The 26,629-nt window shown below is 35.7% G+C and overlaps 1 protein-coding gene and 1 long non-coding RNA gene across 14 annotated transcripts in view; one reads left to right on the top strand and one right to left on the bottom strand.

Annotated features, from left to right (window-relative positions):
* Positions 1-26,629, bottom strand: part of PARD3 (par-3 family cell polarity regulator) — a 730,632-nt gene that overhangs the window by 605,854 nt on the left and 98,149 nt on the right. The window contains exon 1 of one of the 13 annotated variants that reach the window (XM_007504741.3): positions 558-756. The exons of the other annotated variants lie outside the window; for them this stretch is intronic. Coding sequence (XP_007504803.2) covers positions 558-683 — 126 coding nt within the window. The 5' untranslated portion in view covers positions 684-756. Of the gene's footprint in view, positions 1-557; positions 757-26,629 lie in introns of those variants that run through there. 13 annotated transcript variants of the gene reach the window in all.
* LOC103100309 (uncharacterized) lies at positions 721-21,443 on the top strand. Its single transcript, XR_473325.3, has 3 exons — positions 721-923; positions 16,252-16,304; positions 21,053-21,443. It is a non-coding gene; the product is annotated as an uncharacterized LOC103100309 (long non-coding RNA).

The following is a 26,629-nucleotide window of genomic DNA, read 5'->3' as shown; positions in this document are numbered from 1 at the left end:
ACTAGCCTTGCAGTCATGAAACTCAAAGCCCAAGTGTTCTCTCTGTCTTCTACCAACTACTTTATCACTGAAAGTTAAATACTCTAAATGATATATAGGTTATACATCAATGCAGGGAGCTATACCTGTACCAATGAAATGGCCTAAATGGTGTGGGAAGGAAGGAAGGAAGGAAGGAAGGAAGGAAGGAAGGAAGGAAGGAAGGAGGGAAGGAGGGAAGGAAGGAAGGAAGGAAGGAAGGAAGGAAGGAAGGAAGGAAGGAAGGAAGGAAGGAAGGAAGGAAGGAAGGAAGGAAGGAAGGAAGGAGGGAAGGAGGGAAGGAGGGAAGGAGGGAAGGAGGGAAGGAGGGAAGGAGGGAAGGAAGGAAGGAAGGAAGGAAGGAAGGAAGGAAGGAAGGAAGGAAGGAAGGAAGGAAGGAAGGAAGGAAGGAAGGAAGGAAGGAAGGAAGGAAGGAAGGAAGGGACAGTGGATAATGAAAACCAATCCAAATTCAATTCTAATCTTCCTTTGAATTCAATTGATAACATATTTAGCAAAATATTAGATTTCTAGCCTACCTCAGAGATCCTTTTTGAAACTGTAGGAAGGCAGCTATCCAGCTGCATGTGATGAACCCTGTATTCAAATCCATCATATCCAACAGTTCCAGATGTCCTGGTCAGAGTTCCACAACAACATAACATCACAAAGCTGAGATCTAGCTAAGAGTCAGTGGTCACTAAACAACTGTTTCCATTGATATGGAGTATGAGATCAGAGTTACTTTGGAGGGTGGAGGGGGACAGCTCCATGGCTTCACCTCAAAATCTGCTGATGTCAGAGGTGGGGCTGCCTTATTCTTCCCAAGGTGCTCCTATCACCATCAAGGGAGGGTTCTATGATTGTATCTTCAAACGATTTGCCAAGAGCTAAATGCAGCTCAGGTAAGATCAGAATATAAATACAAACAACGACTATTTCTGGTAAAATATCATGTGCCATAAGTGTTCTAAAGAAAGAGTAGCTAGGTCATTCAGTAGAGAGCCAGGCCTAGAAATGGGAGGTCCTGGGTTCAAATCTGGCCTCAGACATTTCCTAGCTATAGGACTTTGGACAAGTCACTAATCTCCAATTGCCCTTCCTGCTTTTCTGCCTGGGAATTGGTACTTATTGTTGGTTCTAAGACAGAAGGCAAGGGATTAAGAATAAATTTTATAATACACACACACACATATCCTTCTAATCCACTTTAATACTATATTTCTAAATAGCCCTAAAAGAATCTTATTTTGAAATGACTTGACCATGAACTAGTAGAGGACTGTAGATTTAGAGCCTGAATGGACCTCATAGGCCCTCTAGTCCAAACCTTTCATTTTCCAAATAAAGAAGATGAGGTTCAAAAAATAACCTCAGGAATACAAAGACAGTAAGCAGCAGCCAGGACTTGAACCAAGATCCTCAACCACCAAAGCCACTGCTTTCTCTAGTAAATCAGAATGCCTAGTATTTTTTTCTTTATCTGCCAAGTTACCATTTAAGATATTTCAGTATCAACACCCCACCCCAAAAAAATCACTGAATAGTTTTACTGCATAATAATTTGGATTCCATAAAAATAACCTCAAGTCCTGTTAATACAAAACCATATTAATATATTTAATAATGTTAAAAAGTAAAGTTTCCTCAATACAAAACAACATATACACTAAGTGAAACTGAGGTTAAGGGAATCCAGTCAAAGAAACATTACACAATCTTTAATTAAGGTATGAAATAGATCAAGCAGCAATAAAATTTTAATGGGAAGGTTAAGTGGGAAAGGTGGGAAAACAATACAACACACAGTGAGGAATAAACAGTTTCAAAGAGAAGCATAACCTGATAGCTTTTTAAAAGGGTCAGACACGTTTAGACATGGAAAATGTAGGAATTTATTTTTGCAGTCACTTCATCTTTGTTTGCCTCAGTTTCCTCACCTGCAAAATGGGAGCAATAATATCTTCCTCACAGATTTGTTGTGAGGACCAAATAAGATAATAATTGTACAGCATTTTGCACAGTGTCCAGCATAAAGGAGGTGCTACAATATTTTGATGTTTTATTTGACTTCACATATTTGCTACAAGTGTTTTTGTTGGGTAATTCCCTCCTCCCCCTTCCCCCGTGAATTGGAAGAAGCAAAAAGGAGAAAACAAAAGCTTATGAGTTGAAAAATAAGATTTATTTTAAACTATAACTAAACATAGGTGTACTTTCCAATAATAAGTGTATTGAATAAAAAATTATGCCACTCTTGTATTACCTAATTTTGTAATGCCTGAGAATCTCCCAGAAGTTCATCCACTCTTGGAAGATTTGCACCCTCAGTGAAAGGAACAATGAACCACTTTTCCTATCAGCCTACAATCAATCATGACAAACCATAGCCATGGCAAAAAGTAGAAGAAAAAAACAGCCAATAGTCCTTAACAACTTTGGCAGCAGTGTTTTTTCTCACATTCTTAGTGTATTTCAAAGTGTTAATCAATATTCTGCCCTGGTATCCTTTCTGCCTACACCAATCTTGCTCTAATACTCCTGAGTGACAGGGGCCATGGTCTGCTTAGGAACTGGCAAAGGCACAAGCCACTTCTTAATTGGAAATTTCCTAGAACAATGTGCAGATGACAGAAAACCACAGGGGCAGTAGAATAATGAATTTGGAATATGATCATAGATTGGAGTTGGAATGGGGAGGTTATCTAGCCCAATACCTTCCTTATATGGATGGGGAAATTGAGGTAAAAAGAATCCAAGGATCTAGGTTCAAATCCTGTCATTCATTGCCCGATTGACTTGGTAATATCTCTAGGTGTCAGTTTGCACATCCTTTAAAACAAAATTCCTAGTCTCATGGAGTTCTTCACCTAATTACTGAAATGTGAACACATGAAATAAATTTAACAGCACCCAATGAACACTACATAAATGATACTGAAGACAGGTGCTAACGGAGTAAGAGAGAAATTATTGTGGGCTAAAGACAGAGAAGACTTAGTTGAAGAGATTTGACCAAATATAATCCCTTGAGGATAAGTGGGATGTTAATGGGAAGTGAAGGAATTCTAAAGGGGAATCTTTTGACAAAGGAAATGAGTACCAAAGGTAGATGCTGTTTGGTGAACAGTAAGCAACATGAAGATACTTGTATATGCTTTAATAATAATTACAATAATAACAACTGCTATTTCTCCAGCACTTGAAGATTTGCAAAGGCAGTTTGACAGAGATGTGGAGCCAGATTTCCAGTCCCAAACTCTGCCCCACACTAGTTATATGATGATAAAAATCAATTAATCTTTCAGTGCCCAAGCAACTCTCCCAGACTATAACCTATAAAGGAGGTTTGGCTCTGCATTGGAGGAGTGAATCCATCACAGAGCCTCCTGTGCTAATGGAGGTCTAGTCTCCACCTCCCCCAAAAAAGCTTTACATATAGTAAGTATATCATTTGATCCCCAGAGCAACCCTGAGGAGAAAGTATTATAGATATCATTGTATCATTGCCTCTCTTTTACAGATGAGAAAATCAATGGTCAAAGAGATGAAATGATTGCCCAGTGTCACACTATATATAGTGAGCATCAGAGCAGGATTCAAACCCAGATGTCAGCTCTTTCCACTAGAGAATGCTTTCTGCTAACTAAACCAGATTGGATGATGTGTATTCATGGTCTAACCCAGTGCCCTTGATAGCCCAAATCACACATCTGGCTTATAGCAGCTTCTGTGTTATTATCTATGGTAACTGAATTAGTTTCTTTCTATGAAAATTGCCTTCTTGCCACAATGTTTTATCCTGTTGTCCTAATCAGAAATATGAATCCAAATTTGTGATATGTAAAAGCAAAGGCAATTTCAAAAATCAATGTTAAAAGAAGAAAAATCCACCATTTAAAACTTATTTTAAAAATTCCACAAGGGGGGTCAGCTAGGTGACTCATTGGTTGAGAGCCAGGTTCAAATCTGGCCTCAGACACTTCCTACTTATGTGACCCTATGCAAGTTACTTAACTCCCATTGCCTAGCCCTTATTGCTCTTCCACCTTAGAACCCATAAGACAGAAGGTACAGGTTTTAAAAATTCTACAAGGATGTGTTTTAATTTAAAAGAAAGGATCTGAGAAAATAAGGAATTCTGCCTCTGAGAAACCATAAAACACTTCCCAAGATTGGTTCTTTGCCCTATATACCACAGTCTGGTCACCAGAAGTTCTTCCTGTTTACTGAAGTTCTGACACACATAGAGTAGATCAACAAGACTAGACAAGGAAGTCAGAAAACTTGTTTGACAACTGAGGTCACAAATCTGCTCAGCTAAGTAATAGAGCAATATATTTCAACCTGTCCCAGGTTCTGTAGGAATCATGTTTCCTGTATAACCATCAAGGAGTTCAGTCCTGACCACTCTTTCCTTTTCACCCACCAGGAAGATTCAAAAGGAGCAGATTCTCTGTAATCCTCAAGAAAAGACTATGCCCCCCACCCCATCACAGTTGGGTAATAGTGCTAATGGGTTTTAATTAGTACTGATATTATGAATATGTACATATATAAAGCGTAAGATCTGGGATCCTTCCACACTGAGAATCCATAGTGTAAACTTACTAATTAAGCTGAATTGATGTCGTTTCTATGAGGATCCTCTTGTGATGTAAGCACTTGAGTGTTATTCCCACATAGACTTGAACCACGATACAGGAATCTTGCAAAAACATGTCTTGCTGGATGCAAGCAGTTTTAATGACATCCGAAAAGCTGGGCTTATGGGACTTATTACAATAGCATATGTGATAGTATACAAATAGTATACAATTTTCAGTAGTATAACTAATGCATATGCAATTTCAAAAATGCAATGTGGATAACTGAAAGCACTTTTTTTGAAAAGACCTTTTTTTTAAAGGTCTTGTGTTCATCATGTATTCAAACGGGCTCCCAAAGTTGCTCAAAAGATTCAAAATATGTTGCCATTTCTCACCATCAAGAGCCTTTTAAAACTTCCACAAATTCCTCTTGAGTTCTAATCGAGTCCTAGACACCAGTTGTGTGACTCTGGGCAAGTCACTTAATGCTGTTTGACTATTTCCTCACCAGTAAAATGAGCTAGGGAAGGATATGGGCAAACTACTCCAGTATCTTAGCCAAGAAAACTCCCAAAAGTGTTACAGAGTTAGACATGATGGAAAAACGATTGAATAACAATTTTTTCTTCACTGAAGAATGATGAATATAATTCAGTGAAATGCCATAGTATCATAGCCTGAAAGAAAATACTTTGTAGTCAACCTGGAGAATTAGAAAAGTTCTTCCTAGTAATTTTTCACTGAGTCAAGACCAGAAAAGAAAATAAAGTTGTACCAGGGATGACAATTACTTAATTCTGTATCTGTAATAAAAATTTTGAGCATCCAGTCACACCCCAAGTAAAGGAAGGAGGGGCAGGGAAATGTTCTGGTATCTGTGAAACTTGCACAACCTCAGAAACCTGAACAAATATCAATGATTCTCATTTTGAAAATAGATATTTTAATGAAGTACTTTTCAAATTCAGCAGGTGATAGATACATCCTATACCCTCACAGGGTAGGGGGGGGGGGGGGGGCGCAGTACTCTTTAGTTATACAACACAGGTGTGGAGACTTTTCTTTAGGCTCATTTCAGCTGAGATATATACTATGCAGCTCGTGGTAGTGTCCCCAAGGGGAGGTATACTAAGCTTAGCAGACACAAGGAATGAGCACTGTGTATAAGAGAAGTCTTGAGAGACCATACTACCTGCCGAAGGCCAAATTCCAACATTAAGCCACTAGAGAGAGACAAGAGACAGAGATGGAGAAAGAGTGTGTATAATACAGACTCGAGTGGGGAGCAAGAAAACTTTACATGACTAGCACTGGAAGAACTGGACACAGAGCCTTCAGCAATTAAGAGAAAGTAGGTATGAAAAATCATGGCAACTGTACAGGAGACTTCAGGTAGTGAGATATGAACCAATCCATATTATTATCATCCATGCTTTGCACAGTAATATACATGTATTACACTATGCCTGTGAATTTTTCTCCCTAGTTCAAATATTTTTCATGCCTGTGATCAATTCCTAGTTCAGAAATATACAGATCAGTTCCATAGTACAGTTGCCTGGAACACTCCAAGGTAAAGGGACCTACCAGTGATTAGCACAGTTGCCCAGTGGTTAGCCCAGTGCCTGGGAAATATTATTTGCTTAATAAATGTTTATTGATTGATTTTTTTCCCTCTGATACAAACTGTCAGTGATTGGGCAAATCATTTCATTTCTCAGTACCACAATGAAACTTAGTAAGACTAAAAATAGCAAATCAAAGAACAGTCTGCAAAGGGAGAGGAAATTTTTTTTAACAAGAAGTTCCCTGTACCAGGGAAATCACAGGTCCAAGCCCTATTCCTCACAACACTATGACAAAGTACAATTATTAACCTCATTTGATAAATGAGGAAACTAAAGCTAAAAGAGGTGTTACATGACTTGTTCAAGTAACACAGCTTTTAAGTGGCTGAGGTGGGTTTCAATTTAATGCAATTTCTACACCAAAATAGAGCCAGAGTGCAATTTACTTATAGTTAAAAAAAATTTTTTTTACAAGATGTATTATTAGCATAGGAAATTGCTCATGAGGAAATTCCTTGTACCAATATAGATTGGCACATGCTTTGCAACTTAAGTTCTTAAAGATTTTTCTGCACCAAAGACAAGTGAAATGGCTTAACTAGGGTCACACAATCAGGATGTATCAGAGATGGGACTTGGATCCAGATATCCAGATCTTTAGGACTCTGGGCCCAACTATCTGTCCATTGGGTTGTGGTGCTTCTAAAACTTCATTATTTTATTTTAGATTTTCTTTATAATTCTCTTAAAAACTAAGGGTTTTTTTTTTTTAATTCAAGCTCATGCTATTTCTACTTGGCACCTACTATAAAGAAATATTGGTTAGAAGCATCTTGGCAGCTCAGTAGATAAGGTCTGAAGGCAGGAGGTCCTGGGTTCATATGTAAATTCAAAAATTTCCTAGTTGTGTGATCCTGGGCAAGTCACTTAATCACATTTGCCTAGCCTTTATGGCTCTTCTGCTTTGGAACTAAATCTAAGGAAGAAGGTATGGGTTTAAAACACACACACACACACATACACTCATATATTTTCTGTTGCTGTCTCTCTGTCTCTCTGTGTGTATACAACAAGCTGGCTACAATAATCCCTTTGGATTTTTTGGGAAGAGTCTATGTAAGGTACAATCATTCCATGAAAACAATGTAGATGTTTTAATTAGTAGCAAAAACTGAAGAACCAGCCTGGTCACTTCATCTAATTTGAAGGCAGAGTTAATGTTAAACTTGATATTCAATATAGTAATATATTCACTTAGTAGTTGCATCACATTCTTCATGTCAGAGCAAGTCAGGTCTAATACTTCCTGTGTATGTCCAACTAAAAATTCCCCTTACCTGTGTTATAAAATTTTAAGTCTTCAACTTAATAAACATTTTTTCTTATAGTCCTAAAATCTTTTAATAGTTTGTTTACCAAGTTTGGGCACACACAAAGACAAGTGAATTGAACTTTTAAAAGATTTTCCCAATATGTTTTTTTCTCATTTAGCACAAACTGATTCCTCAAAAAATATCGTGCAAGGATGTAGTAATAGGACAAGTTCTCCAGACAAACCTAGTGGAACAAAAATTTTTTAAACTTAAAAGAAATGCATGTAAAAAAAAATCTATGCATCTAGTAAAATAATGGCTAAGAAGAAACAACAACAACAAACTAATAATCAAGATTACTAGTAATTTCAAGGGATCTGAAGCCAAATTCTTCTAGAGAAGCAGCATAGAATAATTACAATTCATCTTTATAGATGAGCAAAATTCTTTAAAGATTGTAGAGAGTTCTTTCTACATTTACTACCTGCTTTGCATGGTAAACAGTTGGCAAATGCCACATTGAGCATGGAATTAAGAACTCTTTTGCTTCCAACACTCTTCAGCTGTGTAATCACCTATGTGTCACCTAACTTCGAGGTTAAAAAAAGGAGGTAAATTTTTTTTTGCCTTATCCATCTGTAGGGTTGGAAAACAAAGTAGTTTTCAGAATCAAAAACACTGCATAAATGCTTATATTTAATTATTACAGCAAATCCATTAAATGAAATGTTCAAATTTTCCCCCATGACAGACCTTAAAAGTAGTTCACTTCATAATTGTCATATACTGCTGGTAAAGACATAAATAAAAGTCAACTTTTATTAATGGCCCCATTTTGGGGTCAATGTAATAAACAGGAAATTCAAAGCAAAAGAGAAATGCTGGACTTGAATAGCAGAAAGGAAGGCACTGGACTATGATTTGATGTGACAACTGATTCTGTTGCTCATTAGCCATATGTCCTTAGTCAAATTGCTGTCTTTACAGAGCCTTCTTTTTCTTTTTTGTCGAATAAAGGAGATTCTACTAGATGATTTTCTAAAGCCTAAGTCCTAAGATTTTAAAATATTAATTCTGTGAAGGATTTTATTATCAAAATCCAAACTCACCAGCAGAGTGCACTCTATCAGCAGCCAGAAAAGCTTTCCCTGCAAAAGGGAGTTTTATCTTTCTCAGTTAAATGATGAAAAAAAAAATACAAACATCTGAATAAATCTCTATATTCTACCCAGAAACAGCTTGACATAGTCAGCTTCACAATAAACTTTTCTCTTTATCTTTAAGTCATTTGAACCATGCCATTTTTAGATAAGCTACAAAACAGATAAGGTCAAAAGAGTAAAGTAAAATTCATTCTCCTGCACATAAAATATTTTTCAACAAAAAAATCAATGCATTACAAGTATAGCCTACTTAGTGGGTCTTGATCATAACACATTATGGATTTTTAATGCAATAAAAGTGGTTTTACAAAATCATACAATCTAAAGCACAGATGCTTTTTGTTCCCTCTTCCAACCTCTTATGTAACATGCAAAAACAGCTCACACACATTCCTAAATTTGGTAACAAATAATGCATATACACAGCAAGTTGAATGGTCTTAATCATATTTGATAAGGACTCCTTGTCGAAAGGAATTCAGAATTACCACAGCAAGTGCTCTCTCAGGCACACACACTCTCTCTCTCTCTCTCTCTCTCTCTCTCTCTCTCTCTCTCTGTCTCCACCCTATTGGAAATTTACACTGTAACAGATCATTTTTGTCTTAGACTTTCTGTACTTCAAGAAAGAATATGATTGATAAAAACTGAAATCTATTGTATTAAGTGATGCCTATCTTAAATTCAATGCTTTTGCCAAAGCAGCCATGAAATGCTACACCTGTGTGTGTGTAGAGGGGAAGAGATGACCTCTGAGGGTCCTTTACATCTATCAGTTAAGGGATCAGACACTGAATCAACAACTCTTCGTTTTCAACTAAAACAAGAAGCCGCTACCCATATCAGTCACTCTGGCTATCACTTTGAGTATAATGTCCAAAGAAAATGTTACAATTAGTCTTTTTAAATTCTTAGAATATAGAAAATAATTTCTAAATAGAAAGGTTGTTTTCTTACAAATTTGCTTTTAAAAAGACTAATATTTGGGGTTTGTGCAATTCATTCTTCTCTTGCACAAAATTTAGTCAAATTAACTCTCTCCTGTCACCTACATCAAAGGAAGATCTTCAAAGAGTGGGTTAGTTTGATGTCCAGGCTTCCACGGTGACAATAGCGCAACAGTCCACCAAACTATGCAGCATACAAGCTCAGAGCCACCAGATGGCGCTACTCATGCAAAAGAAAGGCGAAGAGGACCAGCTGAAGCGGAGGGTTTTTACCCATTTTTTAAAAACTTGAAAATGAATCCAAAAAGTAGCGAGATTTTAATGCAGTGCAGCATGTGTTTGAACTATATTACCTATCCCAAAGAATTTCTATTTTTTCTAGCATTTCCTCAAAACCCTGAAGCCTTAACATTGAGCAGAAACGGATTTGCCAGAAATCAACTTCTGACTGTGGCTAAGAGACAGAGATTGAAGGGTTTCTTTCTTATCCTAAATGTATCCGATTTTATAAATATACAAATGTAAAGTCTTTTTGAAGAATCTCTCGGAATTGCTCTGTGTGTTTCTGGTTTTTGCTTTCCAATCCACATCCTATTCAAAGATTCCAAGAAAACACTCAAGCATGCTTTTTCAGCATGTCATTCCCTTCTTCAAAAACAGCTGTTTCCTTCTTGCTTGTCATTTCAAACATAAACTCTTCATTCAGGCATTAAAATACTAATTGGGTTCCTTCACTTGCCTAACTCATTCCTTATTATTTTCTGACAGTATTGGAGTTACCCATAGCTAGAATAAGCAGGAACCTTGGTAGTATAAAGACTCAAACTACATTGCAACAACAATTAAAAAGTAAAAATAATTATGACCCTGATGCAGTACAAGCAAGACTCCAAAACACCGTTAGAAACAAATGTTATATTCCACACAACTGTTGCCACCTAAAATATTGCTGAAATATTTCAATGGGTCCATGATAACAGCCAGGTGGTTCTTCTTTCCACTGGTACAGATGACAGCTCACCTATGCCATCTCATCTTGTTCAGTTCTCCCAGAGGTGTCTACAGAGAATCCACCCAACCAAGCTAAAGGCCACTATGCAGTGGGTACCAAAGCACCCCAAACAAACTGCAAGTGTTATTCCTGCATCAGGCTACAGGACCATCCCAACAAGATCTTTGTCAATCACTCATCATGTGCATGGGATCCCTTCTCTTGTACTTTGACCCTCAGGCCATTGTCATCAGAAACTGTTCACCAAAGGACAATCTCTTTTGCCCCTTTTGTTGACTGCAATTTTGGAGACTTGTAACATTCTACCATTATAAGATTTGTAACTTGAGAACAATAGGGTTTAAAAAGAAATAAATTTGGGGGCAGCTAGTTCACTCAGTGGATAGAGTCATGTCTGGAGATGGGAGGTCCTGGGTTCAAATTTTACCTCATACTTCCTAGCTATGTGACCATGGGCAAGTCACTTAACTCCAATTACCTAGCCCTTATTGCTCTTCTGCCTCATAATATATACTTAGTATTGATTGTAAGACAGAAAGTATGGGTAATTTTTTTTTTTTAAAGAGAGAGACGAATCTTTGTGATGGAGAATATCTTAGAATCTTGGTAAGCACTACACAATTTTCCACTGCTCTGGTCCTCCTATTCAAGTATATTTGACTATATTCTAAATCATTGAAAACTGGCAACATATATGTTTACTTACACACAGAGACACATATATTGTATCAAGTAACCATTAAGAGTGTCAGTTAACAGAAAGTCACAAAAATATTATTAATACCTCATTCCCTGGCTCAGGAAGGTGGGAGGGGAAGGCTGGGAAAGGGGGAGTAGAAGAATTTATATTGAACCTACTAAATGCCAAATAATATACTAAGCACTCTATCAATATTATCTCATTTAATCTCCAAAAAAACCCAGCAATGTAGGGTTGTTGTTATTGACATTTTCTAATTAGGAAAATAGAGACAGAGTGAAGGTGACTTGCCCAGGCTCACACAATTAGTAACAATTTGAGGCATGATTTAAACTCAGGTATTTCAGTTCTCAGACCTAACTAGCTAGGTCTGAGCTAAGTAAGAAATAGGAAAACATAAAAATACATTTCCCAGAAGCTGATGAGCCCTGAAATTTTTCATTACAAATGTTAAAATCAGGATAAACACACATTAGAATATTTGAATAGGAAAAAATATATTGTCATGCTCCCTTCCTCAAAGAATAAATGTGTATCTTAGTGGGGAGTGAGGAATGCATTGTCTGAGCAGAAAGCTTTTCAAGAGTCTGATTAAACAATGCCATTTCTGTGAGTTATTATAGAGTAGAATAGTTATTGAATCAGTGAAACAGCATTCCTACCACTGACTTCTGTCAACACATTATTCAGGCTTAGGGAAACATAGGCACTATGCAGAGGCATTATTCAGCATAGGGATACCTAAGGAGAATTCTATTTCTAGATTTCTGCTCAGTCATCTCATTCAAGAGACTTAAGTTCCATATTTCCAATGGTCTTCTAACTGTCTCCTCTTACATTTCTTTCAAATCCTCAGATTCTAAGTGTCTAAACCAGATTTTGTTACCCTTTAGTTCCTAATTCACTGGTGTACCACTACTTTTTCAATAATTCAGGCTCTAAAATGTAATGCTGTCAATGATTCCACAACTAATCCAGTCACCAAATCTAGCCAATTATACTACTGAATATTTGATCCATCTCCTCCTTCCTATTCCCACTGACTCTGGCCTCACCCAAAACTACACAAGCCCCCTTCTGGATTGCTGCAATGACACCTTAATCTGAATTCTTTCATTTCTTCAAGTCATTTTTACCTGTTATCCTAGTTATCATGTATATCCACCACTCAAGAAACACAATGTGCCTCCCCATAACCTACTATCCTGTCAACTCCTTCATGTATTAGTCAACCACCCAATGATGTGATCCTAAGATCTCTTTGGCCTCATCTCACAACACTCCCCTCCATATAACCTGTGTTCCAAACAAATTAAATTGTCCCTCAAATATGCCTCCATACTTTTCTATAATATGAGCCTTCCTTTGGATCAGAATTTCCTCCTTCCACATCCTTAACAAAGTTCTACCCATCCTTCCAAGACCAACTCAAATGGCAGTGCAACACAAGAAATAGGTGTGATGATTCAAAAGTGAGATTTGGTCTCTGGTCATCTTACTCTAAATCAGTGGTTCTCAACCTTTCTAATGCCGTGACCCCACAATACAGTTCCTCATGTTGCAGTGACCCCAAACCAAAAAATTATTTTGGCGTTTACTTCAAAACTGTAATTTTGCTACAGTTATGATTCGGAATGTAAATACCTGATATGCATTATGTATTCTCGTTGCTATAAATTGAGAGGTTGAGAACCGCTGCTCTAGACTAAAGAAAGGCTCTGGACCTTTGGATGCCATAGAACTCATCCTCTTGTAGTATATGTATGTGAATACATGTTTGTATTATGTGAACATAAATACATATATGTGCTTATGTGGGTATATATCTTAATATATACACTGAAGGCACACTGTAATGTGCCTTCATTTTTCAAAATGGACATCTCCTTAATCTCTTAATTAGTTTTGAAAGATGTACTATGGCTGCCTGATGAAGATATCACTACTATCTACTGTCAAAGTGGTATAACTCACAATAGTTAATTGGATCATAGTATTTAGCACTAGAAGAGAGACTTTCTAGATCATAGGATCACCAGCTTAGAGTTGAATAAGACCCTAAACTGATGCAGTACAATCTGCTCATTTCACATTTGAGCACTAGAGTCCCAAAGAGATCAAATAACTTATCCCCAGTCACAAAGCTCTCCTCCTCCTCTAACAGTACATATATAATCACTCCTTTTCTTTCACCCTCATCATCTGTAATTCCCTTGACCTAATTTATCACCTATGTTAAATAATGAAAAATGAACATTTGTAGAAGACCCAGGAGATAATGGAGAACTTCTTTTATAATGTTATAGGTTGGTACACTGCTCTCCAGTTCCAAAAGCTAATGCATTCATTGGATTCTATAACACAAATAATTGCCTTGTGTATGAAAATCTGTCAGGAAGCTATCATCATCACACACAAAGTAATAAAAATATTACAGGAAGCCTGTGCCACTATTCAACAACTCGCTCTAAAATTAAGTGCCTCTGTGTAGATAGTGCTTAAGGTACTAGTCCCACAAGCTAAGTGACTTAAAGTATACAGCTTTATTCAAATGAGAAGCCTACAGCAAATAACTAAATTTGGCAGAAAAGTGGACACACTCAGAAATCCACTTAATTAAAAATAAACTAAGGAAGAAGCATACCACAAATTAACTTTATTGTGCAGTGAACAGACTACTAGCAGAGCAACCGGAAAGTAATTTGACAGCCATCTAAGTAGTTCATTGTATTTCCCTTGCCAGCTTTTGTGTGCTTGCCTGTGTATCAGTCCCTGGGGAAGAAAGTGAGTTATGGGGTGGGGGAAAGCAAAAGGAAAACATTGTGGAGAATAATTTTTCCAGACTGGCTTAATTTATCAGGAAATTAGTGAAAGTTTACTGGACTACATTAGGCATTATTGATTCAGGAACAAGATAGCAGCATACAAAGTTTCATATTCCTCCCTATGATTCAAGAAAATGCTTACTCAGGGCTAAATTCCAACCCCCAAATGAGTGCTTTTCATTTGCTATACATCTCATAATACCAGCTACCAGAAATACACCAAGGTATGTGGTTCTTTGGAGAAAAGCTATCAGCAACTTAATCTTTTACCTTTTTTAAAAAATTAAATTTTTTTAGACAAATAAATTAATAAATACATATATATCCAACAGTGGGAAAAAAACTACATGAGCAAATGTGAAATAACTTCCTTTAGGACTGACTGGTTCCCAAAAGCTCTTTAGGAACATTAAAAGGCAAATCCTTAGCAGAATTTTCTAATGCAGTAGAGCTGGTTCAGCAGATTATTGAGTGATCAAGACCAATGTTCACACAAATGCCCCTATGCAGCCAATAGCACTATACATACGGTAGGGATGACTAAAATGACAAGAGTGAAAGACTTGGGACAAATATGCCATTCCCTGCCCCACTGGCAATTGAGGAGTTGAGACTATTTACATCACAGCAGTAAGACTTGATTACCCAATATGTAAAGGAGGAAATGAGATGGCTCAGTTTGTGACAATTTCATTAAAGTGAATGAACTGACACTCTCCAAGATGGTTCATTCACAAGATTTAGAAGTATTAGAAGAAGCTTTTCCCCTAAATCATCACAATTTCTGTCTTTTCCTGTGCCTTTTTAATGCAACAATGAAATTTTGAGCAGCATTCACAGAACCAAACTATTGCCTGGATTCATTAATATATAAGCAAAAGGAAGAAAAAATCATCATTAGCAGACCTATGTAACAAAACTTGGGTCCATTTTCTTCTGCTACATGGAAGAAATACTTCTTAATAAAGATTTATCTTACTTAATAATTATGTTTATTCCCCAAAAAAACTTTAAAAATAGAATGTAAACACAGATCTCTAGACTCTAAGTCCAATGCTTTTGCTGTTGATCATCTATTAATGAACATCAAAGAGAAAAGATTCCAACAAAATTATGGAAGTCATCAGTAAGAAAAGTGACACACACTGCTTCATAACACACCCATAGAACTGGGCCAGGCTGTTGACATTTAGATTGTACTTTAACATTTTAGAAGCACTTAACCTACACCATTTCATTTGATCCTCACAATAAACAATGAGGAAGATAGTACTGATATTGTAGACCCTAATTTAGAGATTAAAAAAAAAAAAACCTGAGATTGAGAGGATGCAACTGGACCAGAGTCCCTCAGCAATCTAGAGCCCAGTACTGTGTGACACCAAATTCTGGTGTCACAAAGTTACAGATGGGAAGCAGAGAGACTTAAAGGGCATATCAAATCATTCTAGAATATTTACATCACCTCTTTTTGCAATGGCAAAGAACTGAGAAGTATCTAAATAAGTTATGTCACGTAAATTTAACAAATAGAATATATTGTACCATGAGAATAACGAAAGGAGCTGTTTGAGAGAAACTTGAAGGACATATGAACTGAGACAGCATTCAAGAAAATAACATAAAGCAACAAGAGAACCATAAAGACAAACAACTTTGAAAGTCTTGAGAAGTGATCAGAAACCAACCATAATTCCAGAGGACTGATAATGATGCAGGCTTCCTGCCTTCTAACAGAGAGGTAATAGCCTTAAGATACAGAGTAAGAGAATAAGCTGTATGCTTTTAGACACATTCAATATAGAAATTTGTTTCATTTGAAAATGTATATTTAGTATAAGGGCTTCCCACCCACACACCCTTTTCCCTATATTTCTCCTATGTGAAAGGAGAGGTAAAAGAAAGATTTAGATAGGGTAGCAAAAAAGAGAGGGAGGTGGAGCCATTGAAAAACTATTTTTTTAAATGCACAGAAAAGGAAGACAGGCCAGGAGAGGCCATAGATAAGCAAGAGAACTTGTAAAGTTACAATTTGCTTTCATTATATAAAAAGGATATATGATATAAATTCACAATTTCATATATGGTTTCCTTTTATTTTCTGCTACATGTCTAGAAATGCCCATTCTATGGTGAATAGGACAGCATTCTGCAACCAGGAGTCATTTGGTAAATATTTAATATTTGTTAAATGAAAAATTATGTTTCATCTTATGCTGCCTAAACATTGAACAATTAGTATCACATATATTAAGGCTGAAGTTGAAAATAATTACTAAATTTCAAGCTCTTAAAGATGGGCAAACTGAAATTTAGAAAGATGAAGCAATTCACCTAAGGTCACACACTGATTCATGTAGTATCAGAGCCATGAACAAAATTCAGGCATCCTTAGTCCAATATGGTTTCCACTAACATAAATATCAAATTAAATATAAATATATAACCATAAAATACAACTAAATACTAAATGTGTTTCTCGAATATTAGATTTAAATGCCATTTTAAGTTAAAATTCTGGACAAGATTTGTAAAAATTTCCTTACTTTGAAAAACATTAAGGACAAGATTCACAAAAGAGAAAATGGGAAAGAAATATGTGCAGTAGAAGCCATCCTCAACCCAGCTACTTAAATTTGAAAAGAAAGGAACAAGAAAAGAAGAAAAAAAAATTGTAACCAGACTAAGCCTTGGGAAAAATTAACTAATAAGGAAAACTTAACAACAGTTTCTGATTCTGGAGAAGAAAACACTAGAATATTTTATCTTGCCACTATTGCTAAGAGTAAAAAAAACTGAAAGTGCTGGCACTCTGGCAGTCAAGGTTTTCATGAGGAAGTCAATATTATAGAATATTCTAAATATATACACTCTTAGGAACATGTGAGTAAGCAGAATTATCAGTAACTAAGCAAGGTACACAATAAATCCTTGGGAGTCTTATCAACCATTAACATGATAGAAAATGACTTCAGAATAGCCTGGCACATCTAATAATGGTTCCTACCAAAGGGATTCATGCCCATTGCTTTCCTCCCCAAATATCTCCCCATCTTTGACCTCCAAAATAAATTATTTTTGATCACACTAAAGTCACAGTCTTGGTGTTAAATAATCATGTACTATTCAAATAGTATATAACCTAGAGAAGGATTTTGAGCACAGTGCCTTGCAGATAGTGGGTGCTTGTTTAATTAATGTTTGTTGACTGATAGCATGCTGAGCATAAAATCAGGAAGATTTGAGTTCAAATTCAGCTTTAGACTTTGTTAACCATTTGACCCTGAGCAAATCACCTACCCTCTGATTAGCCCAGTTTCTTCATCTATAAAACGAGGATAATAAGGGCACCTAACTCCCAGGATTGTTGTATGGATTAAATAAAACGATAACTAAAAAGCACTTAGTACAATGCCTGATACAGAATAAGTATTATTATTTTTTTTGCTGCTGCTGTTGAATAATTTAAGTTATTGTCAACTCTTCATGACCCCATTTGGAGTTTTCTTGGCAAAAATACTAGAATAGTTTGCCATTTCCTTCTTCAATACAATTTACATATGATGTAAAGAAGGTTAAATGACTTGCCTAGAGTCACATGGCTAGTAAATGTCTGAGGCTAGATTTGAACTCCCAAATGAATCTTCATGTCTTCAGGCTCAGCACTCTATTCACTTACTATTTAGCTGCCTATTATTAGTATTACATACTATTATTATTATTTAGTATGACGAGAAAAAGATTTTGTGAGGTATTAGTTATCATCATTTGACCAGAAGTAAGATTGCTCTGAAGTGAACTCCTATGGCATTTTAAACTGTTTTGTAATAAGAGGAACCCTGTCAGAGTAGGCAAGACTCACAATGTAGATTTAGGAAGATAGTAGTTCAAATCCTGCCTCTGAAACATTGACAGCCCTTTGAATACAAGAAAGGAACTAAACTTCTTTGAGCCTCAATTTCTTCACTTGTAAACCAGGCACAATAACTCTGGTGGTGTTCTCTTTTCTGTAAATGGGGGAAACAATAACTGTGTTGTGCACTGCAACATTGATATGAGACTCAAATGAGATGCTATATGAAGAATTTTTTAAAATTTGAATTATATAAGTTATATTAAAGCTAAATATTGTTGGATTGTGTATATGTCTTATCTTCCTACTGGACTATAGGTTCCCTGAGGACAATGACTGAATCCTTGCATAGTCCCACCATTTGGTACCACAATATAAGCATTTAGTGAATATCTGACAAATGAACCCACTACAGGCTTCTTTACATGCCTTTAATATCGCCACAAGACATTATCTACAGAGGTGTCTTATTTTATTCATGGATGATTAGCTATTTTTAAAAGGATATCCCCTGTACTTAAATGCAGTCTATATTTACAAGTGCCTCTGTTTGATATTACTATTAGTTACATTTCATCTAAGTGTCAAAATCTAGTAGTAATAATTACTATAATGAAAATTACTATCACAGACCCTTGGAGACCCAAACAAGAAACTTGAACATTCCTAAAAAAAGATCAGTTATTACAGTAATAGGTTGCTAAGAAATTAAGTTAATTGTTTTCTCACATTTCATGATGATCAAGTCATCTAATTGGTTTCATGACCTCCAGACCATCCTGCAGCCAAATCACTCTCTCTAAAACATTGTTTTCCTCATGTCCACCCAAAACACAATAACCTTCAATAGTGTCCCATTTTGACAAGATAGTCAAAATCCTCAGTATAGAATAGCATTGTGGCAAGAATGTGGAATGGGTATCAAGAGACTTAAATTACAATGGACTGTCACTAACTTGTTGTAAGACTTTAGATAAGTCATTTACGTACCAGCCTCTCTGGGAAGCCCTGCCCAGGACCTCATGTTTCAAACTGGCATATCCAACTGCCTTCAGAATCTGCCAATTGGTAATGATATACTAGAACCTCAAACTAACATGTCCAAAACTGGGTTCATTGCTTCTCCAGAAAATGCTTCTTCTGATTTCACCATCTTTTTCTAGAACACCATCATTCATCCACATTTGAAACCTTGGTATTCTCTTTTTGACTCTTTCCCTCTTATTATTCATATCTATGTGAATCTATTCTGTCATTTCTATCCCTGCAATCTCACATCTGCTTCTTCACTATTCCTATTGCCATTCCCTTGGGCTATTAGATTCAAAACAGGTCTTCCCACCTTCACTCCCTCTCTCCACCCTTCTAAAACATCCTATACATCCCAGCCACATCTGACTTCCTTGTAAACAGATCTGATCATATCATCCTAGTGCTAAAAATGCTATCTTCTATGCCAAATTCAAAACCCTTTGTTTGGCATACAATGTCCTCCAAGAGATGGTGCTATCCAGCTTTTCTAGCCTTATTTATCTAGACATATCTTGACTCTCTTTCCAATAATGTTCTTTCCCCCTCCCTACAAACAGGGACACATTATCCTTCCCTGTCCTTCTATTTCTCTATAATAAAGCAGCACACTCACTTAGCTATTATAGTATTTAAGGGCTAGAACAGGCCACAGATCTCAATCTAATACACCATTTATCTCAACAATATTTTCCATAATACATTTAACTAACTTGTACTTGAAGATTTTTTATGACCTTCCCCATCCTGGTGCCATTTCAGCTGCTGTTTTTTATTTCTGGAATACAACACCAACACCCCCATCTATTTATTGATTTCTTTCTCATATTTTAAAGTACAATTCAAATACCACTTCCTATAAAATGTTTTCTCTAATGCATTCATTTGAAAATGCCTTTCATCATGTATGCACTTAAGTGTTATTTTAATTTATAGTTACATGTTTATGTGGCATATCCCCCTACTAGTCCATAAGAAGCTCCATAAGAATATGGGTCACAAACTATCTCAACTTTGTATCTTGTCCTCTAGTTCTGGTCATAATGGGTGCCTAACAAATGTTTAATTCAGTTTATTTGTATGCATGTCTTTTCTTCTCAACTAATTTTGTAAACAAAAGTACTAGATGCTCCTTTTATACCTCAAACTTAGAATATTCCACAGTTTAGTCACTCAACAAATATAAGTTGAAATATTGAAAGCAAGAAAAATGTCCTAAATAAACCAGGTAATTCTCCATTAATCTGTTATAAAATTAGGTAATTAGGCTAAATAATCAACAGTCCTTCCAGGTTTAGATCCGATAAGGCAGAAAAATTCCCCCTATAAGAGACATCTTCAATAAATGCTCCCCCTTCCATAAATCAACAATTAATCACTTACATATATGTGTATGTACATATGTATATAAAGGACTGCCAAATTCTACTTGTTCATTGCATCAACATGTACAACTATAAGAAAAATGTAATGTTCCAAAATTCAAATGTAAAAAACAAATATAAGAAAGAAATTATTTAAATCACTAAAGAATTCTATGCTCTATTAGAAGGATTCACTGCTGGGTTCTTTTTTTTCAAGTCTGAGTTGTCTTTGTGTTTTTTTTAAATATCTAACTCACTAAGTTCAATTCATAGAAATTTTTCAAAGAATAATGTCAACTAAAAAGCAGTCAGGGATGGTAGGGAATCGATCTTTAGTGATTCAAGGATATTAAGATGATTGTCAAGATCTCTGTTCTCCTGCAAAGGTCTAAGGAAGTCATAGAAATAAAAAGCTTCATTCCTTAGGTTTTTTGTCATTTTAGCCTATTACAGACATTCCACAAAGGCTACAAATGAGAATTTCAAGGTCACCCTTATAAAACCTAGAAATAAAGTAAAAGAGGTAGGCAAAGAGGGAGAGAAAAGAAGAGAAACTGTTTATCTGCTTCCTAAGATTGATTATATAATCTGTTTATATAGGGTGTATGAGCTAACAGAAGGTCAGGCCAAAGTATCTCATTAATACAATTTGTCTTTTCACTTTTTTACAGGAATCAACATTTACTCAGTGATTATCTGTTCAGACACAAAGAATTTTCCACAGCTATTATGTATCACATAGCAAATATGTGAAGCCTCCGAGTAAATCTGTATTGTACTTTGCTTTTAAGAACTGGTGAACTAGGGCAGTAAGTCTTGTTCTTCATCAGAGACTGCAAAGAAATATGAAAAGTCTTTCCAAAGAAAGATGAACTTGAAGTCAAGATATGTGCATTTTCAAATCCCAGTTCCAATACCTACTATCTTCATGATCCAGGAGGACTTAACTTTAGCTTCAGTTTCCTTATAGAACTGAATTTGATAAACCTTTATTTGTCATCTACGATATGACAAGTGCTGGAGGAGATACAACATTTAAATAAAATACCATTCTTGCCCTGATGGAGCATACTCAGGGTTTAGTAGATTATAACATACACAAACATCAAGGATACAAAATGTCTCATTAGCTATAAAACAAAACAGTATGAGTAAAGAGAACAAACACAGAGGAAGTCAGTCATCTGAGACACAATACAAAAGTCATGCTGGTGCGGGAGACAGACTAAAATACTTGGGTTCAGATTCTGCCTCTGACAGTAACTATGCAAATAATTTCACTTACCTACATTTTTTTTCCTGATCCATTACATGAGGAGATTGAACAGATTATTTCTAAAGTCTTGTAAAGATTAAAATTTAGGGGAGATGGGGAGACTGAGGCAGGTAGAAATTAGTTTCTCTCTGCAAGGAATATATATATTTTTAGAGGTTTATTAAAGGTTAAAGATTAAGAATATACAAGTAAGAAACATGTGCCTAGGCCAGAGGCCTAGACAAAATAACCTCACATCATGGAAGAGACGCCTCTGCTCCAAAAACGGAAGTCCAAAAGGGGGCCCCAAGACTTCAAAACCTTTGCTTAAATATCTTCTCGATCTCGGCCCAGGTGAGATTACAAGGCATTCTGGGGAAGTGGAGCAAAGGCTCATGGGGATTGTAGTCCTGTATTCGAGTCTATTTTTTACATCCCCTGTGTGATCATTTGTGGAAAAATTAATTTTTCCCCAAAAGGATCATAAAAACATAATAAACTTAAAAGATTACAATAGTGTGAGGATAAGAGAAAAAAGAATAAAACCAATAATTTCTGAACACATTGACAAAAAGCCGTTAGGGGGCAGTCCCCTTTGGCATAAAAGTATACATACAAATAAATGTTCAATCAACCACACCCAAAGTTCAATTTTGTGCAACTTGTGGTCTGGAGGCTTCTTCATGGTGGCTTCTCCAACAGTTCAGTTCTGGATTCAGAGAGGTAGCATCTTCTTCACCTAAAATTCTTCTCAAAAGGAATTTAAACTTTGCAATTTAAATAATGATATTTTTTTACATTCCCCCGTGTTGTGGGTGATTGAAAGATTCAGAATCAGTTAGGGATGCATGGCTGAGGTATATGAATCAATTGGCAAGAGATATTAAAAAAGACATCAGAAAATCCAAAAGAAAAGAAAAATTTCTGGATGAAAATATAGACTATCAAAGTCTTATGTGTAAAAATTCCAAGTAGAAGAAAAATAAATCTATAACAGGTCCTTCAATCAGGGCCCAATCAAAATGATCTAAGCAATGATGCATTTACCCAGTCAGTGCCAGGACTACAGAAAGTTACCACACTATGAGAGGCAGAAAAGGGGACCAGAGTATATAAGCCAAGGTTCCGGGAGCCAAGTTTGAGGTACTTGGTAGAATGTGGAACAGGCAATGATTTTCCTACAGCAAATGATCTACAGTTCTAGAAAGGTAATTTAATTTATGTTTATCTATGCCTTGAATTCCAGTGAAAATTGGTTAGGATAATTTGCTGTCATTATATATGATCCATTATGGGAGGCATAGAAAATGAACATCTGAACTTAGATATAGCACAAAACATTTCCATAAGCCCAAACTGAACTGAAGATAACTGAGTATAAAGGGGTACACCTGCCACACTCTGCTACTGAAACAATTAAGGCTGTTACTTCTTAAAATATTTCATCATGTGCAGAATATATTATCATGTACAACTATGTTAGTCAATGACTAATAATCTGGTTGGCACATTCTGCTAGCTATGGATGCTTCTAATCTCCCTCTTTTAGCACACTTTTAGTTAGCCCAATATTAATCAAAGAGAGCATCTTCCACTAAAAGATCAAGGAAATAAATTAAACTATTAATGTTTTGGGGGTGGAGCAATTAATCTTGTTAAACCTAAGAGAGAAGTTGAAAGTCAAATTGAAATCTAGTATTCTAATTACCAGTAGCTTTCTCCACTGAGGATTCAGTAAGAGATAAATAAGAATACAAATCAATCTGATCAAAGTGTCTATTTCCCCACAGTCCAAGATTTTTATTTCTGGTCTTCACTTTATACACATGACCACAATTAACACAGACTACCTGTTTTCATACCAGCTTTGTCATTAACAATATAACTTCATGCAAGTCAATTAACCTGCCTGCATTTTTTCCTCATTCATAAAATGAAGGGATTAAAACAAATCAAAAGGAAAATATGGGCATAGCTTTATAAAACTGTTATAGTTGAAAAGCTTGAATGCATGATCAGGCTTTCAAAAGTATTATTAAATGTCATTGGAAAAGCTGGTACTATTTCCATCTGGTCAGATAGGTGGAATGTCTTTTTAATAAGCTTCTGGAGATACAGAAATTATAACAAAGCCCGGCCTCATAAAATTGGAAGATTACTGCTACAATCTAAAAAATGGGTTAATTTATCAATAAATGTTTGAAAGTAATAACATCTGGGATTAGGACAAAATGTAATGCTTGGGGGTAAAAATAATACTAATTAAAATATTTGTCCTATTATAACTGTACTCCAAAACAACATTTATGTATTCCTAAATGGAAAGACCTTGGCAAACAAGTCTATCATTTGACTTTGCTCAAATTTACTTTAACCACATCAGCAAACGTGTTAGTGTGGGCTTTCAGCCAAAGCAGAGAATTCATTACAATTGGATATAACAATGGTATTCATTAAAATTTATTTCTTGCCTCCTAAAAATGGCCCAGATCCCAAATCTCATATTTACTTGAATGAAAAACTTCCCTTTTCAGGATTACTAGAGATTTTTCAGTTGCTATTTCTGATAGTCTCTTCTCAGTCTTCATCCTTCTAGATCTTTCTGTATATTTTTGATACTGTTGACCACCCCTCTGTCAGCTATCATTACTCTCTTCTCTCAAGACTATTCTGCCTCTATGCGTGAATCATTCATCATCTCACAATTCAGGAGACTACCCTGTGCTCTCCCTTTTTCCCCCTTGTTCAATATTTCATATTCCATTAGCTCCCATGGATTCCATTATCATCTCTATTTCACAAGACTCACAATCAAACCTTGTCATGCTCTGAATTTCTAGGACCAGATCACCAACTGCCTATTAGATATCCCCATTTGGATGTTCCATGAGCATCACCAAGAGAATATGTCCAAACCAGGTCAATCTTTTTTAGCCATCAAAACACATTTCTCTACCTAGTGTGCATTTGATGTTGTTTTTTTTTTATTATTAGTGAGAATAAATGATAGAGAGCCAGGCCTAGATACAGTATGTCCTGGTTCAAATTCATATTTGGCTGTGTCTAATCCTTATCAATGCTCTGTGTTAGAATCAATAATTAGCATGAATTCTAAGACAGAAGGCAAGGGTTTAAAAAAAAGTGCATAGCTATTCTCTTTATATCAGAGGTTCCTAGGAGTCTGTTCATCTAATATTTTGTCTATCACCTATAAAGGATCCTGGGCCCCTTCAAATAACCTTGTATTTACATAGCTATGCACATATTCTATTCCTAGAGAAGAATATATATACTTCATGGGAAGAAGCTGTTTCATTTTTTTCTATCTCCAGTGCCCATCAGTTTTAGTTTTTTGCACTGAATAAATATTGATTTGAATTAAATTTAAGTCACCATTTCCTTGAATCACCATAAGACTTATAATTGGCTACCTGATCATACTGAATCAATTGGATAAGAATACAATAAAAATGGTCCAATTATATCACTACTCATTGATTTGGTCACTAACATATTCATTCAAAGACTATTTGTTAAATGACTACATATATATGTTACTGTATTACATACAATGCAAATTAAGACATAGTACTTTTTCTAATGGAGTTTATAATTCAGTAAGAAGCACAGAACTACATATGCAAATAAATTAGAGACTTTAAGAAATAATTCAATCATGGTTCAAATTCTTGAAACTCCCTAAAATGAATGAAATATTTAAAAGAATACTGTTGTGCTTTAAGAAAAGAGAAATATTTTGAGAAAAATCTAGGAAATTTTGTGAATTGATAAAGAGTAAGTCAAACAGAAACAGAACAATTTGCATAATAAAAACAATTTTGTAAATACAAACAACTTTGAAAGAGTTCAGAAATCTAATCAATACAATAATTAATCACAATTCAAGAGAATTTATAATGGAGCAGGCCACCAACCTTCTGGCAGTGATGGTGATGGACTCAGAGACCAAAATGAGACCACTATTTTGGACATAGCCAGAAAGAAATTTGTTTTTCCTTAACAATGCAAATTTGTTTTAAGGGTTTTTTTGCTTGTCTTTCAGGGAATGGTGAGGAGGTCAGAGTGAGAAGAAATCAAGTCAAAAAGCACTTATTAATGTGGTAGGCACAGTGCTAAGTCCGAGGGATTCAAAGAAAAGCAAAAAATCAGTTTCTGATCTCATAATGGCAAAGATGATATTAGATAGGCAAACAATTATGTACAAATAAGATGGAGATAACATAAATTAGAGACAAGCAACAGAAGGAAGGCATTAGAATTAAGAAGGATCTAGAAAATATTTCCTGTAGATGATGTGATTTTATTTGGACCTTGAAGGGAGGCCAAGGAAGCCAGGAAATTGAAATTAGGAGGGAGAGAATTACAGGAATGAGGTACAGCTTAGATTGAGGCAATGAAGTATCTTTCATAAAAAAAAAAAAAAACCCAGCAAGAAAATCAGGGTCATGGAAACACAGAGTATGTACAGAAGAGTAAGAAGACTGGAAAAGTAGGAGGGGGGCAGATTATGAATGGCTTTAAAAGACAGGTGGACTTTCATTCAGTGAAAAAAAATATATATAAGGAAAAAATAAAGTAGATTTATATGCAGCCTGTTTTGATTCCTCCAGTGTAACTTAAATTTTATACTAGTAATGTTTTTTTGTCATCTTTCTTTTAAGCCTTAGGGGTAACATGTTTTGTAATTATTTCCCCATCCCGTCAGTTTCCTCCTTAGGAATTCAAGGGCTGATTCTTTAAATGCACAGGGAAATTGTCTAGAAGTAATTATACTATTCCTGCCTCAAGCAGTGAAACCAAAACCAATTGAGTTTACAAATTACACTAAATGGAAAAAAGCTGATTCAAAACACATCAGGCTTGTAAATGTAGCCATAGAAACATCTAGAAATATGAGCTAGGAAGAGGGAAAATAAATCCCAGAACATCACCAAACTGGTGGGTACAGAAGATTTAAGGGTTCTCCTCTCCT

This window comes from Monodelphis domestica, chromosome 5 (assembly GCF_027887165.1).
Source record: "Monodelphis domestica isolate mMonDom1 chromosome 5, mMonDom1.pri, whole genome shotgun sequence".
In the NCBI taxonomy this organism is placed as follows: Eukaryota; Metazoa; Chordata; class Mammalia; order Didelphimorphia; family Didelphidae; genus Monodelphis; species Monodelphis domestica.
This window is presented reverse-complemented; position numbering and strand designations above follow the sequence as displayed.